General features: G+C 38.2%; 1 protein-coding gene across 10 annotated transcripts in view; it reads left to right on the forward strand.

Moving 5' to 3' along the window:
- The window catches only part of KHDRBS3 (KH RNA binding domain containing, signal transduction associated 3), a 198,895-nt gene that overhangs the window by 123,252 nt on the left and 58,202 nt on the right, over positions 1-17,441 (forward strand). For 8 of the 10 annotated variants that reach the window (XM_032254238.1, XM_032254249.1, XM_032254282.1 and 5 more), the window contains one exon: positions 2,229-2,424. The exons of the other annotated variants lie outside the window; for them this stretch is intronic. In XM_032254238.1, coding sequence (XP_032110129.1) covers positions 2,229-2,424 — 196 coding nt within the window. The remainder of the gene's footprint in view (positions 1-2,228; positions 2,425-17,441) is intronic. 10 annotated transcript variants of the gene reach the window in all.

Consider the following 17,441-nt stretch of genomic DNA (forward strand, 5'->3'; position numbering starts at 1 on the left):
TGTTATGAATGAGTGTCGCAGTTTGCTGCATGCTTTTTCTGCTCTATTTATATGATCACATGATTTTTCTACTTTAGCCTTGTTGATGTGGTAGATTACATTGATTTTCTAATATTAAACCAACCTTATATACCTGGAATAAATCCTACTTGGTTATGGTGTATAATTCCTTTAATACATTATGGAATGGAGTTTGCTGATATTTTTGAGGATTTTTGTACCTGTGTTCATGAGATATACTGATTTGTAGTTCTTCACTTTAGACTGTCTTTATCCACATTGCTTATTAGGAGGCCTTGTTCTTGTTTCTCCTCAGATCACATGTCTCATCCTAGGGAGGTCACAGAGCAGTTGGGCTGCTCACAAGGCTGGCTCCGTTTGCCCCTTTTCCTTCCCATCTCTGGCCAGTTGTAGCCTCTGAGGGTGATTTGGAATTTTGGGAGATACTTTCTTTATCAGGTCCCAACCAGGGCTCAAGACCTGGCTGGGGACAGTCACCTCTGGCCTCCCTGGCTGGCCCAGACTAATCCCAGCCTCTGATGAGTAATGTAGAAATACTTTTAAGGAGGCATTTCCAATGACCATCCTCACAGGTTGGGTTAGGAAGTGCTCCCTCTGCTTGTTATTTTTTTGGACAAGATTATAGAGAACTGGTGTTATTTTATTCTTCAATATTTGATAGAATTTCATTGAAATCCTATGGAGTTGATGCTTTCTTCTTTGGAAGGTTATTAACTGTTGATTAAATTTATTTAATAGGCATAAGCCTGTTGAGATTATTTAATTCTCCTTGTGTTGGACATTATGAATCAGAATCAGTCACATTCATGTAAGTTAAAAAAATGTGTGGGCTTGGAGTTGTTCATAGTATTTCTTCATTATTCTTAAGTATCCTTCAGGAGGTCAGTAATAATGAAATCCTTTTCTTCTTCTTCTTATTTTTATTTATTTATTTATTTATTTTGAGACAGAGTCACTCCATTGCCCAGGCTGGAGTGGAGTGGAGTGATCTTGGCTCACTGCAACCTCAGTCTCCTGGGTTCAAGTGATTCTTGTGCCTCAGCCTCCCAAGTAGCTGGGACTACAGGCACACGCCACTGTGCCTGGCTAATTTTTGTATTTTTAGTAGAGATGGGGTTTTGCCATGTTGACCAGACTGGTCTTGTACTCTTGGCCTCAGGTGATCCACCTGCCTCAGCCTCTCAAAGTGCTGGGATTACAGGCCTGAGCCACCGCACCTGGCCGAAACCCTCTGTATTTCTGATACTGGTGTTCGGGCTTTTATTTTGCCTGTCTATATAGGTTTATCAGTTTTTTCAGTCTTTTCAAAGTCCAGCTTTGGGTTTTGGTAATTTGCTGTTTTTGGAAAATGAATCTTTAGCTGTGTATTTGCTAAGCCAAGCACACCAAAGAAGGAGGAAGCTGATCTGTAGGCAGCCAGCCCATCAGCTGTAGTTCTTGCTGGCAGGTCTTGTCCAAGTGACATAAATCACGCTGTGTCTGTATTCTCTGCTGGAGCCACATTTTCCTGTCCTTATTTCTACAAATAGGACCTGCACATTTTCTCAGGTTTTTGCTTCTGTGGAACGATACTTGATAGAGCCACTTCCTTCTTTTCTGACTTCAGGTCTCATAATTTACATTAGAAATACATGAATATGTTGAATTCTACCTCAGAAAATGCTAGTGTTTACCTAATCTAATAATGTTGTTTTATTACCATGTAGTTGGTACATTATTCAGGAAAGTACATTTTATTCTCTCTCTGGTGGAATTGTGGCATATGTTTTGGCCTCTGGCTTTGCTCACAGCTGTTCTCAGACAGTTTTAAAATCTCTCTAATCCTCAGCTTCCTTGTCCAGAGATAAGCAAGACAAGGCACACTTCATAATGTGGGAGTGAAGTTTGAGTGTAATCCTGGTATGGCATCCTGTAGAAGTCTAGAGTGCATGTGACTTCCCCAATATCATAGTTTCCTACTGTATATACTGACCAGAGATTGAGTCCAGACTCCTTCTATATTGTTACTAGACTAACTACCTAAATGACTTAATTTCATTTTGGTAGATACCTGTTTCATGTTTCCTTTTAGGTCTTTGCTATGACTTCCTTATTCCTTTTTATAAAAATATAGAATGTTAATTTTGTTCCTGAGGTATAAATATATGTGAATAACATAATGTCAGAGAATATGATAGATACTGCTAATTTGACCCTCTTGGTTACAGGGGAAGGGGAGGAGTTACAGCCCGGCCAGTTGGAGTTGTAGTACCACGAGGGACGCCAACGCCCAGAGGAGTTCTGTCCACCCGAGGGCCCGTGAGTCGGGGAAGAGGACTTCTCACTCCCAGAGCCAGAGGAGTCCCCCCAACTGGGTACAGACCTCCACCGCCACCCCCAACACAAGAGACTTATGGAGAATATGTAAGTGAAGGTGTAAGACAACAGCCTTGTTGACCAGATTGACACAACCCAGACTTAGCACTGGATATTGTGCCCAAGTACCCTTTGTTTTGGTTCTTGAGTACTTTACCTTGATTCAGCAAATATTTGAGTGCTAAAGAATACTTAATGCTAGAGGTATAAAAATGTCCTGATCTTTTTCATCAGATAGCTTAAATCTAAGGTATAGAAGAGGAATTTGGGTGGCTGGGAGGTGTAAGACTAAGGTTCAGGAGACATATTTTTGAGCCCTTACAGAGTTCAATGTAACATTCTTCTATATTCCACTCTTGAATACTTCAGTCATTTAAAAAATAATTGCCTACGTATACCAAGATGGTTTCACCCTTAACTGTTTCCTTTTAAGCTATGCTGCTGAGTATGGATTCTTAGTGGAAATTCTTTTCAGTAAAGAAAACAAAAGTTCTTTATTTTCAATTGGTGCCAATCTTTCATTTATCATTCAGTGATTCTTTGATGTAATTCATAGACTGACTTAACGTAAGAGAGAATTACAACTGCAAAGATTGAGGGGGAAAGGAATTTTTTGATGTCCTCATTTACCATACATGAAGAAAATAAGAAGCAATGGATAGGTGATTCATATTAGTAATTGAAATTGTTAAAATAAGAGTGTATGAACTGCTGTCAATGAAGGGAGCAGTGACAATGATAAAATGCAAGAACCAGTAGGTTTTCAAGTTTTACTTTGAGATCTCTTGCGGGTGCTCTGTGCCTCTTTGCATAGTTTCTAGACGGTTGCAATAATCCCCTGGGCCACAGATGATCTCTTCAACCTCATCTGTGTGGCCATTGGTAAGATCAAAGTCTTCGTCTTGGACATACTTAAGTTTTTGTAATTCCCTGAAAATGCTGTGTCATCTTAGGCTTCCAGGCCTTTGCTCATACTGCCTTCTCAGCCTAGATGTTCCTCTCATGTTTCATTTGACTTCTCCTTTTGTCCGTCTAGACTTAGGTCAGCCATTGCTAGGGAAATTTACAGGCAGTAATAGTTAACCTATTGAGCATTACTACAGTTCTTACATGTCTCTCTCCCGCCTAGCTTGTGAACCTCTGGAAGGGCAGGAATAGATAGCTTTTATCTCTTTATACTTGGGAGAGAGTGCATACTGGGAGCTCACTGAGTTATATTTTAACAAGTAAATCCCATAATAGTTTCACAAGTTTGTTTTTCAGTTGAGGAAATATGTAGTTCCTCTCTTCTCTTTGAATTCCTTACTACAGTAGCACGTGTTCCTACTTCCTAATATATGTTATTACCAGCTGACAATAATAACCATGCCTCAGCTCTTCCATAAATGCTGAGTCTCCTGAAAGTAACAGAGACTGTAAAGGAGAGGAAATGTTAAATTCCTTTTATGTAGGCCCAGTGCCTGTTCCTTTCCACATTGGCTTACATTGATTTATCTTAGGTTTAGATTTAATATAGATGTGGTTGGATGATGTAGTAGAAATTGCCTGGCAGGTTGTGTGGGAAACCTGGATCCTATACCCCATTTTGTCATAAATTTTAACATCAGTTAGGCAAGATATTTAACTTTTGGGGCTTAATAATCCACTTATTTCGGAAAGCACTATTGCCTTCTTTACGTGTATTCATCTTTCCATTCAGTAAAGATGGGAGTTTAGGAGCTCTAAAGGAGAAAGTCAACCTTCATTGTTTGATTCCCACACTTACTCATGCCTGGCACTCCTGCAGGCACTGACATGACTGTAGCTGTGATTTCAACACACAGCCAGTGCTTTTTCAGTCACATAACTGAGGGCCATATCCACAATTAATGTGACTGGAATGCAGCATTTGCAGTTTCATCAACTTCATACAATAACAACTCTTGCACACATAAAATAGTTGTATGCTTTCCAGGTGTGCTTTGGGTGTAGAGTGGGACACCAAAGAAAAAGAAACACCATCGTGAGTGCACCTCCTTCCCCAAGTTAAATTACTGTCATGTGTCGTGAAGGGTTCAGATTACAAATGTTATAACTTTCCCACTTAATTTACCATCTATTATTCCTGGAATGTCTTTTAAGATTACTAGCCAAGAGGAAAGATTTTCCTCATTTAGCCTAGCATTTTGTAAGCTGCCTTGGCACAGGTATAGTAAAAGCTTCAGTAGCTTTTTTGGTATAGTAAAAGTATATATATTCACTATATATAACAAACTTTGCTGGTAGTTGGTGTAAGGAGTAGATAAAGCCCTTCAGCTCACTTACAGTGGCTCCATCAGTAGCACTGCCTCCCAGGTATACCCTTTTAACCTCATCTTCCTCCACTGACCCAGTTTTAATTGAACTTTCTACTTCCAACCTTTCTAATACAGCTTGCAGTCTCTTGCATAATTTTAGACATTGGCCATTGGTCTCAGCTATTTGAAATCCTAAAGATTATTCACCTACCACGTTTAGTTTTGTAAATGGTAGGGGAAGTGGGAAGTAAGCTCTTCTTAAAAATTTTTTATGTTGGGCTCGGTGCAATGGCTCACGCTTGTAATCCTGGCACTTTCGGAGGCCAAGGGTGGGCACATCACTTGAGGTCAGGAGTTTGAGAACAGCCTGGTCAACATGGCGAAACCCCTTCTCTACCAAAAAAATACATAAGTTAGCTGGGTGTGGTGATACATACCTGTAATCCCACCTACTTGGGAAGCTGAGGTGGGAGAATCGCTTGAACCCAGGAAGCAGAGATTGCAGTGAGCTAAGATGGCGCCACTGCACCCCAGCCTGGGCAACAGAGCAAGATTCCATCTCAAAAAAAAAAAAATTCTTCTTTGTTTCTTTGTTACTAGGATTTTAGATAGGGTGGGTATACTATAAGATACCCAACTTTTAGAAAACGAGGAGCCTGTAACACAAATAAATGGTTATCCATTCATGTATCAAATGGGAAAGTTGGTCATCTTTGAATATACTGAAATTATTAGTATACTAAAATATACTAAATTATTGTGGAACTAGAATATCATAAATTAGATTCTAAATTCCATGAGGGTAGGGACTCTCCATCTCCCTCCCCTATCCCCTACTCACCACAATTCACTTTTTTGTTCCCAATAACTAGCATATAATGTCTGGCACATAGTAGGTCTTTCATAAATATTTACTGAATAATGAATGGTCACAAGACTGTTTTTAAAAATTGCCACCTGCAGAGAACCCACCACAGATGCCTTCGTGTGATTTTCAGTTTTATTCACATAGCAATTTATATGTAACATAGTATTTAGCATATTGGTATGTTATATAATCATTCAGAATATGTCTAGTTTTCAAAAGATTATTAACTTATAAAGGAAAAATTCTGTATCTCTAAGTTAATTTAATCTCTGGCTACTAGCCCAGGGTTTGGCACATTGTAAGCACTTACAAATGTTTGCTGGACTGAACAACCCTATACAGAGACTTGATAAGTTGCTCAAATGCAGGTTACTGTTGATTTTTTCTAAGTTACTAGTAAAAGATGTGATGGGAAGAAATGTGATAGTTAGCATTTGAGAAAATAACTTTCCTAAGTTACTGTTCTTTTCTAGCACTAGACGGCTAGTCACAGGTTACAAATGACTAAGACTAGTTTTGTTAGTTCCTAGAGGAAACAGAATAACCTACTGTAAATCTCATCTCAGTATAAAAGGGGCTTTCAAGAAGGATGTAATATTTGATGAGAAACTGCTCTCCACAAGGCACTTTGATATATGTCATGTTTTCCTTGTAACCACCTATTATGATCTCTACTGTGCAAATGAGAATTTAAGGTCAAGGAGGTTAAGTGCCTTGCCTAAAGCCACAGGACTGGTAAAGAAGGAGCAGATTCGGGATTCAAAGTTCAAGGGCTATGTTCTGTCTCAAAAAATCAGTACTTTAAAAAACAAAACCAAAAATACACTGTTCTGCGAGCCGAGATTAAAAATAAAATCTCTTCATCTTTGGAGAAAGTGTAACAGATGCTGCACGTTCCCTTCATCAGAAATGCCATGAGAGGGATAATAGGACACTGAATTAAATAACCTCTGTGTTCCTTGCAATTCAGTAATTCTCTGGTTTTAAGCTACCCAAAGTAGGTAAATGGAAATAACTGTTAGAAAGAAAGGGATGATGTTTGGGTTAAAAAACTGAATGAGTGAACAAAACACTATGAATACATGTATTGGCAAAAGTAAGAATAACATTTTATTATTTAAGAATTTCACGGCCGGGCGCGGTGGCTCAAGCCTGTAATCCCAGCACTGTGGGAGGCCGAGGCGGGTGGATCATGAGGTCAAGAGATCGAGACCATCCTGGTCAACATGGTGAAACCCCGTCTCTACTAAAAATACAAAAAATTAGCTGGGCATGGTGGCGTGTGCCTGTAATCCCAGCGACTCAGGAGGCTGGGGCAGGAGAATTGCCTGAACCCGGGAGGCGGAGGTTGCGGTGAGCCGAGATTGCTCCATTGCACTCCAGCCTGGGTAACAAGAGCGAAACTCCGTCTCAAAAAAAAAAGAATTTCACAACACCTGTATCTCTGAAAAGCGTTTGTCATTTCATTGAAACTCAGAAATGTAATTTTTTTAAAATCTCCTTGGAATGTATCTAGTGATAAAGTTTTGATTTCTATACAATGTGTTTGGCTATCAAGTCAACTCAGGTTACTTTCCATCAATTTTAAAATTTGCTATCTGTGGCCATTATTTCCAGAATAAAAGATGAAAAAAGATCACATCAGTGGTTTACTTAAACAAAATGAGGAAAATTCTATTTTTTCAAATCCTGCCACAATAGCTGCATTTTTCAGAAGTATGCATTTCAATCTTTAAAGATACTCAATGATTTTCAGATTATGTGTACTACAAATTTTCTGATACAGCTTTAGGCCCAAGAAAAACTTAGTCAATGGCATCTGTTCTAGATATTTTTAAATGGTTATATTATGCCCATTTTAGAAAATGTACTGCTTTATTAGCCCAAGTGAGAAAACTTAATAATTCACAGGTATTTCCTTGTAAAATGTCCCTATTGAAATTCATCTGATATTTCTCAAGGTGAGTTGTTGAAGATACTTGATCATTTATACTGTCATCTGAGCCAACTGTTCTTCATTGGGGTCACTATAACAAAATATGCCCTGAGTGTGCGTCATTGAGACGAACATCTGTTAGCAAATAAATCTGTTTGACTCTGTGATTATTATTACAAAAGTGGTGTATGACACAGTAGCCGTTTGAGTAGACAGGCCAGCCATTGGTAACACCAAATGCATCTCTCAGTAATTCTTCTTTCAAGAATGACTCTTAAACAAGACAATTTAACATGGTTAGCTTTTTTCCAAAATGAGGAATACAGATAATGGATTGTTTTTTCAGTCATTTAAGTATTAATTGGGACTGTCCACTCTACTTTTAACTTAGTAAAATTAGATATAATTACATGAACTCCTCATCTCTTTTTGGAGAATAAGAAGTACTTTTTTTCTAAAATGACATTGATTTATTATTTATGTCCAAATGATTAAATAACTGACAAATTAATTAGGATATCCCCGTACACATTCAATGAGAACACTAACAATTTAAAATGTTAGTGTAATTACACACACACAAAAAGCATCCCTGATGTGTCCTGGCAGAGCCTAATTTACATATGAATTTCTGAAGTGAAACCAGTTTTTATAAATTATTTCAGGGTCAGCATGCAGAAAAAACACACAATCTGAATAAATGAATATCCCCCTAACACTCAGTATGATAGTTTTATTTATTATCTCTGAAAGATCTTGTTCATTTCCATTACTTCACCTAAACACTTGCATGTGATTTCTGCTGAAAGGAAAACACTTTTCTCCTTACTGCTGCTCTCAGTACTTCACTCCTGCACTGTATGTGTGGGTTGTTTTCAGTTCTCTGCAGACATCGACTGTGTGTCCTACAGTTTAATTCTGACACCTGGAGTCAGCACAGACCCCGCAGTTAAAGGCCTAGTCCCACTTGAGATGCCAGTCGTAACTGGTGGGCCCCAGGTTACCCACAACTTATGTCTGACTTGGATAGAAATTGGAGATTCCCACAGCCCCTTTCTCATGTTTCATAATTTGTTAGAACGGCTCAGAACTGAGGAAAGTCATTTACTTACTATTGCTAATTTGTTATGAACGGATACAGGTCAGGAACAGTCAGATGGAGGAGATGCATAAAGCAAGGTGTTGAGGAGGGCATGGAAGCTCCATGCCCTTTCCAGGCAGCCACCCTAGCGGCACCTCCATGTCTTCACCCAGCCTGGAGGCGTCCCAAACCCCCTCAGTTGGAGTTTTTAATGGAGGCATCCCCACATAGACATAATTGATTAAATCATTGGCCATTAGCGATTGACTCAATCTCCAGGCCCCTCTCCTCCCTGGAGATCAGAGGTAGAGCAGCAAGTTTCCACCCTTTAATCACATGGTTGGTTCCCTTGGCAGCCAGCCTCCCCTCTTCTATCCCTAGGGGCTTTCTGGAAGTCATCCTATTGATGTAAACTCTTATGTGATTGAAAGGGACTTGTTATGAATAAAAAAAGGCCCTTCTTTATTGCTCTTGTCACTTAGAGAATTCCAGGGTTTTTAGGATCTGTGATCCAGGAACTGTGGAAGAAAATGAAAATACACATTTCTTTTTATAGCATAGCATCAAAACTACCAAATCTAAATTTCTAACTCTGATATCATCTCTTCACAGTCCCCTCTCCCTAAATGCCCTATAAGCACTTTGAAAGCTGTGCTGGAGACCAACACAAAGGTCGATCTCTAGCACTGTTTTCTTCCCCAGAGTTCCCTCATTCTTCTCCAGTTTCTTGTTAAGTTGAATGGGCCTACCATATAACCAGACTCCCAAGATCTAATTCTTTCATCTTCCTTCTCTGTATTCAAATAGCTACCAAGTCTTTTCACTTGTTCCTCATGAATAGCTGTTTGATTTCATGTTCATCTACATTGTAGTTGGTTTTGTTAGGATACTTTCCTTGTTCACTGTTTTATTCCTAGCACCAAGCATACAGTGGTCACTTAATAAGTACTAGTGTTTTGGATGGATGAATGCACGCACCACAGAGGTTGTCATAGCCTCTTCAGTTGTACCTTTGCTTGTAGTCTTGCTCCAGCCCATTCCTTTCCTTAAATAATGTATTCTTCATACTACTTCCAGTGTGCTTTCTAATATCTAACTTCTGATATGCTACTGCCCTCCACCTGCCCCCATAAGGAAGAAAACTAGTTGAAAATTCTAGAAGGATGTCAGTGTCTTCAGGATAAAGTTGAGACCCCGCTACATTGTGTTTAAGGGCCTTCCTGAGGCCTTCCATCCTCCTGTTGACTGACTAACTGGCTGTCATTTTGCATTCAGTCTATACCAATTGCAGTCCCTTAAACATAGCAGGAACTGTAAACTCTGTTTTCTCGAACTCTTGGCTCCTTTTAAATGTGCTTTCTTGTTTTGTCCATGCCTACTCTCTTTATTATTCATAATCTTCCATCATGGAGCCTTCTGGATCTAATCAAGCATAGTTAGCAGCATCTTTCATGTCCCTTTAACATATTGTATCCTCCTCTGTGTTTACTTACTTGTCCTTGTCCTCAGTAGACTGTGGGATCCTTTAGGGAAGGATCTATGTGTTTGTTTTATCTTAGTTTACCCAGTCTATCACAGGACCTGACATTTTGGAGCTACTAAGTAAATATATGGAGGATGGATAACATGGCCTTTGTCAATGCCAGCTAATTCTGTGTCATGCCATGTGTTATGTATACTATTCAGCATACTTAGCACACTAAAACTAAATATTTTAAACCAGTTTTAGCAAACATAACATGGTCCACTTAGTGAACCATAAATAAATATGAAAGACAATGCAGTTTAATGTAAAGAATATTATTCTGATAGGCAAAATAGTCATACATCACTTAACAATGGGAACATATTCTAAGAAATGCATCATTAGGCAGTTTCATCATTGTGTGAACACCATAGGGTGTTCTTAGACAAACTGAGATGGTAGTGGGCTCTACCATTTCAGTTTGTCTAGGAACACTCGCCTAGGCAATATGCCTTTGGGTAACAAACCTGAACAGCATGTTACTGTACTGAATACTGTAGAGAGTTTTAACACAATGGGGTTTTTGTGTTTGTAAACATATCTAAACATAGAAAAGATAGAGTAAAAATGTGGTATTATAATCTTATGGCTCCACTGTCCTATATGAGATCTGTAGTGACCAAAATGTCATTATGTGGTGTGTGACTATACTTGGTTTCTAACTTCCCTTCTCTTCAGAATTACCATCTGTTGTGTTTTTATGCAGGCTATTTAACCTTTCTGGGCCTGAATTTACTCTTAACCTGCAAAATATTAATGGTGATACGTAGCTAGAGGTTAGTCCAAATGACGTTCTTATCCTCCTTACCAACTTAAAAACTCTGCAATGAATTGAGGATTTTTGTGAAAACTTGGTTTCCACTCTCATCCTAAGGGTGATTTAAAAAAAAAAATTGTTTTTATCAAATAGAAACCTTTCTTTTAAAAAATAAGTTGCAGAATAAACACATACATATTTTAATGATGGTAGAAACAAGCTAAAAATGAGTAGCTGTGAGCCTTTTGACTTCTAAAACATCTTGAAAAATGTTTTACAAGATGAGATTTTAAACAATACAGACTTGTCGTCCCTTAAAATGTATAAACTAAAATTGCCTTAGGAATTCTAATCTTACTTTTCTCTAACTCATTTAACTATGATTGCATCAGTTATCTATTCATAGGAAGTATTTATGAGTCACTAATATTTCTTGATATCTCATTGTTTTGTAATCAATTCTAAGCATTTGAGGCTGAGCTGATGGGTTAATCACCTTTAAAAGTAAGTTTGATAGGGCATTTTAAATGTAGTCATACAAGCTCATAAGAATACAAAAGCTCTTTTCTTCAGCAGGTATTTTTTGTGCTTTGATTATGTAACAATAAGGTGTTTATTGAACAGAATGTGGAATCATCCTTAAATCACCTCCTGAGGAATGGTAGTACCTACTTAAGAGAGGCACTAGGTACCTTTCAAAGTCACACAGCCTATTAGGGCAGAGCTAGAATTTAAAGCCTAGTGTTCTGGCTCTGAGCTCATGCTCCAGCACCTGTCAATGTATTCTAAAGGAAAAGCTAATAAATAAATGGGAAAAATTATTTAATCTCTTTGGATATAAAAGTTGTTATACAGAATTTTGAGCAAGCAGTACATGATTAAGGAATAATTGGTTTTACCAATCCTTCTGCAGCTACTGCAGGATATGTTATTTCCTCATAGAACAACTGCCATTGGTTAATTAATCTAGGTTTAAAGAATCAAAGAGATAGTTTTGAATAGGAGCAGAAAACGAAACCTCATGTTGTACGAGCACGCATGCCTTCTGTGTGTGTTCTCCAGCTTCATGACTCACTTAAGGCTGTGAAAGATGAAAGCTGTTTTGAAGAAAACACTGCTGCTACCATAAATGGTGCCCTCATCTGTACATGGGAATAGACCATTGTTTTCTCCTTTGTGATAAGAATAAACTCTTCTGAAATTATGATGGCTAGAAACATCAATGAAGACCTTTTGGGCAAAGGAAATATATTTTTTCATATACATGTTATTCTTTAATGTGGATTTTATTTAAAGACTCAGTGAAGTCATCCTTCTCACTTTTTGAGAAAGCTAAAGCTCACCTGAAGCTTTAATTATATGACAAGTTTGGGGATTTTTGTACAGAGGAGAGTTGTACTGATGGTAAATTTTCTTAGTGCAGTGACTGCTCACATAATTTTTGACAGTTAACTAATCTCAAAGCTGCTTCAATTATCTTGTTTTCCATAGTGAGAAATTTAATTAAAATAGAGTACAGATTGTGAAAAGGTTATTTATGAAAATGCATTTTAAATGTGAATTGAAAAGCCTAGGGACACCTTTTTATTTTAGATAAAAAGATGAAGGTTCTATAATTTTTTATATTCATTTTACCAGAAGCCAGGGTAAGAGCAGTATGCAATTTACTTGAAATGTCTATCAGGAGCCTCACAAGTCAATTGTTTTCCTAAATTGCTTGAAAGGTTGACTTATTTTAGAAATGTAAGACTTTAGGAAATCAGTCCAGATTTAAAATATATGAGTATGGAGGGTTTGTTTTTGTTTTTGTTTTTGTTTTTTTTCACAACAGCAGCAAAAAAATACCTTATTAAGGAAATGGAAAGCTCTAAAATGAAAATGTCACTAAGGCATGGAAAGGAAAATTTGCTGTCATAATTAGGCTTGCCCATCCAAGTGAGTTGAGCTATGATGGTTTTATTTGAGCTGATGTGACAGATGTAACATATCCCTCAGGTGACTTAGGGTGAGACAGGGAAAGGAACTTGTGAACCACTAGATTATTCCTTTGTTATAATGGATTTTCTGCAAGAACCTGCCATGTTAGTTTCATAATTTTCAACCAGCATTCATAGAACACGGACTCTTCTTTTAAGTAAATGAGTGTCTAAGAAGGAACATAATTTTGGGAAGGAAAAATAATTTTCCCTGTACCCTCTGAGTTCTTAGCTGGAATGGACCCAAAAGAAAAATAAGTTTTTTGACATGCATATTTTATATATATGTGAGAGATACCCAGGTAATTAGTAAATCTCAAAGACGTGTCTTAGAACTCTGGTTTATATAGCATCTTCAGTAAAGAACAGTACATGTTTGCAGAAATGACTAGAAAGACAAAGGCAAAGGACTGTAAGTTTCTAGGGAGTACAAATTCTGGAAAGGCAAATAAATGGAAGTTTGTTATATAGATTCCTCTGTTGCCATCTCAGGCTAACAAGGGTCTAGAGGTATCTTGGTGGGCCTCAGTGTCTCACTCCTATAATCCCAGCATTTTGGGAGGCTGGGGTGGGAGGATAGCTTGAGGCCAGGCGTTCAAGACCAGCCTGGACAACGTAGTGAGACCCTGTCTCTAGAAAAAATAAAATAAATTAAGAAAATAAACTTGTTTTCAGTGTTCAACCTTTGTCCCTCCTGGTGGAGAGGAGAGGAGGGAAACCTTTGCCTTTATAAATTTATGTCTTGCTTTGATGCAGATATAAGAGGGCAGAGAGCTTTTTTAATCTGATTCTCAATTAGCTTCAGCTCAAAATAATCTTTAAGTTAAAGTGGCATAATTTTGGGGTGGCATGCCTCATATCCTGCAGTAGCTATCACCCTCACTTTGAATCCTTTCATAATTACCTGTATATTATTTTCCGTTATACTTTAAGTACTCAGTGGTAGGTCAGAGCCATGCCTTTTGATCTACAGGAACCAGTATATACTCAATGTTAGATTTCTTCTTTTTCTTTTTCTATTTTTTTGGTTGAGAACAGGGGTCTTGTTCTGTCACCTAGGCTGGAGTGCAGTGGTGCAGTTACAGCTGACTGCAGTCTCAACCTCCTGGGCACAAGCGACCTTCCTGCCTCAGCATTCTGAGTAGCTGGCACCCCAAGTGTGTGCCACTGTGCCTGGCTATATTTTTTTTTATTCTTTGTAGAGACAAGGTCTCACTTCTCAAGACTGGTCTAGAACTCCTGGCCTCAAGCAACCCTCCTGCCTCAGCTTCCACAAGTGCTGGGATTACAGTTGTGAGCTACTTTGCTCCACCTGGATTTCCCAATGCAGAGACGAAACACAATTAAGCTTGAGAATTAGAACACCCCTAATTGACTTCTATACAAAGAATAGGAGAACCAAACAGGATGGAGGGTAATAGATCTTTACCACAGGAAGGGGATGAGTAGCACTCAGGTAGGAGGAACCAAGAGGGCTCTGCACAAACTCTATGTGATATTTAAAGGCATAGACAAAGGAAAGATCTTAGTATGCTGCAGTCAGCCAGAAGAATTTGGGTGATGGTCCATTATTAATGAGGTTTACTGTCATCTTTATCTTTACATTTTTATTCAGTTTGTTTATAGGTAGAATAGAGTGTGAGGTACGTAACAGGATATGGAATCAGGTCTGTGATGGTTAAAAGTAAACAAAATAAAAAAGCAGTAGAACCACATTGACAGGGTGGGTGACCAAAATAAATAAATACATAAACTAACAGGATATGGAATCAGGTGGTTATAAAAGTAAACAAAATAAAAAAGCAGTAGAACCACATTGTCAGGTTGAGTGACAGAAGTGGAAGGCCAGCTGGCCATCTCGATATGTTCTCATAGTGTGGCATTATCCCGGGGAGTTCACTACAGTACAGAGTCTGGCCCTCAATTTTATACAGAGTAGTACAATACAAAGTCTGTACTACAGTACAGAGTCTGCCCACTATGATAGAGCCAGGCAGTATATCATAGTGGTTAAAAGCAAAGCTGGGAGCCAGACTGACTTTCTAATCCTTGCCCTGTCTTTAATTACTATGTGACCTTACTGAAATTGCTTAACTGTTCTGTGTCTCAGTTCCTAATTCAAAGATGGAAATACTAGTGCTTGTAAGATTAGGTAAATTATCATATGGGAAGTACTTGACATCTGACACATAAAAGATGATATATAAGTATTTTATTGTTGTTGGCTCAGAAATCTAATTCTTCAGTTTACCAGTGTAGCTCAATCTTTCAGGGAATGCTCTTCTGTATATTGGACATTAATATATAAACATTGTCATATCCAGTACTATTCACATTTGCTAGAATGACTGAAATTAAAAAGATACTTTCAATTGTTGACTGGGATGTGGCACGATAGGAACTCTGATGCGTTGCTGTGGGAATGTACACTGCTACAGCCACTTTGGAAAAATGTCTGGCACATTTGGCTGTCTGTTAAAGTCAAGCACGTGCCTCCCTTAGTAGTCCTGCTTCTGGGTAATTCCTCAGCAGAGATGCGTACGTAGATGCACTGGAAGACTTGTGTAAGAATCTTGTAGGCAAAACCTAGAAAGAAGCAAAATGTCTATCAGCAGTAGAATGGATGAACAAATTATAATATAATCATTTAGTATTTTAAAGCAGTAAGAATAAACCAATTGTTGCTACACACACATCAATGAGTCTCACAAACATAACACTTAGTGAAAGAAAAACAGCACAAAATAGTAGGTATTCTGGTTTCATTTATAGAAAGGTCGAAGCAGGCAAAACTCATTGATGGTGCTGAGAGTCAGGATGGTGATTATTTTGGGGGGAAATTGATGATTCAGAGAAAACAAGCATAGCTTCTGGCAACTGTTGATGTTCCATTCTTGATCTGAGCACTGGTTACTCTACTCTACTCCTTCTGTGTAGCTTAGTTGTACACTTGGGGAGAATTCACAAAGCTGTGCACTTAGGATTTGTACCTTTTATGACTTATTTTATGCTTGAATAAAAAGTTTAAAAATATGACCAATTTGTGAATTAAGAGAATTGATAAGACAATAGACCAGATGCTCTCATTTGTAACAGAAGAGCACATCTTCCTTCAAGCAGATCTGTTATTAGACCAAGTGATAATCTGAAGGTTTCTCAGTGAGTCTAAAAGCAGAACAGTGAATAATCTTAATGCAAATATTATAAAACTCTGATAGCCTGTTCTTACATTTTCGCTATATAGAAGCTTCTGCACTGTGAATTACATGTGCCTTTTGGTGAGTCAGGAGCCATTTTCCCTTTCCAGTGGGACTAAAGACACTGGCCTTTCTCATCTGGCCCATCATTCCAAAAGGGGCTGTTGTTCTCAAAGAAGAGCACCCAGAAGAATGAATAAATCAGTATAAATCCATGACTAACTGAATGCTCATCCTGTGCCAGGCACTGGGAACACAGTGGTAGACAGGCAGGTGAAGCCCCTGTTCTCATGGAGACTGCATTTCTACTGGGAGACATGGACAGTAAATAATACATATTGGGTATTGATGAAAGTCAGCTTCCAGACTCTTGCTGAGCATGACTACAAAAGGTGAAAGAGTCAACAAATTAAAAAAAAAAAAAAAACAAAAAAAAACTTTGAAGGCATGAAAGCTAAAATGGCTAAAAAATAATCATAACTGGGCCAACAGCTTGCAGGAAAATGGAAATGAAAGGCAATTTTCCTCTGAATCACAGAGTATGAAAAATGACTGGTATGACTATTTCCTCAGCTTTCCTAAGAGTGGTACATACTAGTATCATTCTAAATACAGAGGAAAGACATAATTCATTTTACACACATTTCTTAGGACGTCAAGATCATTCTCTGGTGGAAGCCTGGTGAAATACTGCTATAAGCTTCTGCTGATTTCTAAAGAAGGCAGATGAGAATATGAATTGAGTCTTAAAAGAAATCTAGAGCTTGGAGAAGTTTTAAAAAATGGGGCTTAAGGGTCTACCCAGTTTAGGTGAAGGGACTGATAAATCCCCTGGGCTGGTAGAATGGATCCCAAAGAAGCTATACTTCCAGAGGATGCGTGATGGTCAGCTTCCAATTATAACACTTTTTCGTGGGACTAAGGTTAACCTAGAATTGCTGATTCTCCTATCCTGGAGAAATATAGCAACATAGTACTGACATTATTGTTTTCATGTGTATTTGCATATATTCAATACAAAATTACAGGCATACAAGAAGGTACTATAATAAAGAGCTAAGGAAAACTGTAGAAGCAGACACAATGGATTCAGATAGCAAACATTAACTGTACTCAATTACAATAAGGGAATTAAAAATAAACTTGATGATTTAAACAAAGAACTGGAGTATATAGAAATATTGACATTTTGTGACTGAGAAGGACCAAAACTGAAAAGAACTACATGGATGGGTTTAGTAGCAGATTAGACAGAGCTGGAAAAGAACTAGTGTGGTGGATGTTAGATCAGCGAAGCATGAAGGTAAGAGACCAGACTGGGTGCAAAGGACCCTGAGCACAAAGTCTCTCATGGCCACCTTACTCATTTAAAGCCCAGAGGTCCCACATGGTCGGGTCCCTCCACCTCTCTCCCGGCTCACTCCACTTTTACTTCTTGTCTTAATGTAT

Source organism: Sapajus apella, unplaced genomic scaffold (assembly GCF_009761245.1).
Source record: "Sapajus apella isolate SASKATOON/1434 unplaced genomic scaffold, GSC_monkey_1.0 scaffold3, whole genome shotgun sequence".
In the NCBI taxonomy this organism is placed as follows: Eukaryota; Metazoa; Chordata; class Mammalia; order Primates; family Cebidae; genus Sapajus; species Sapajus apella.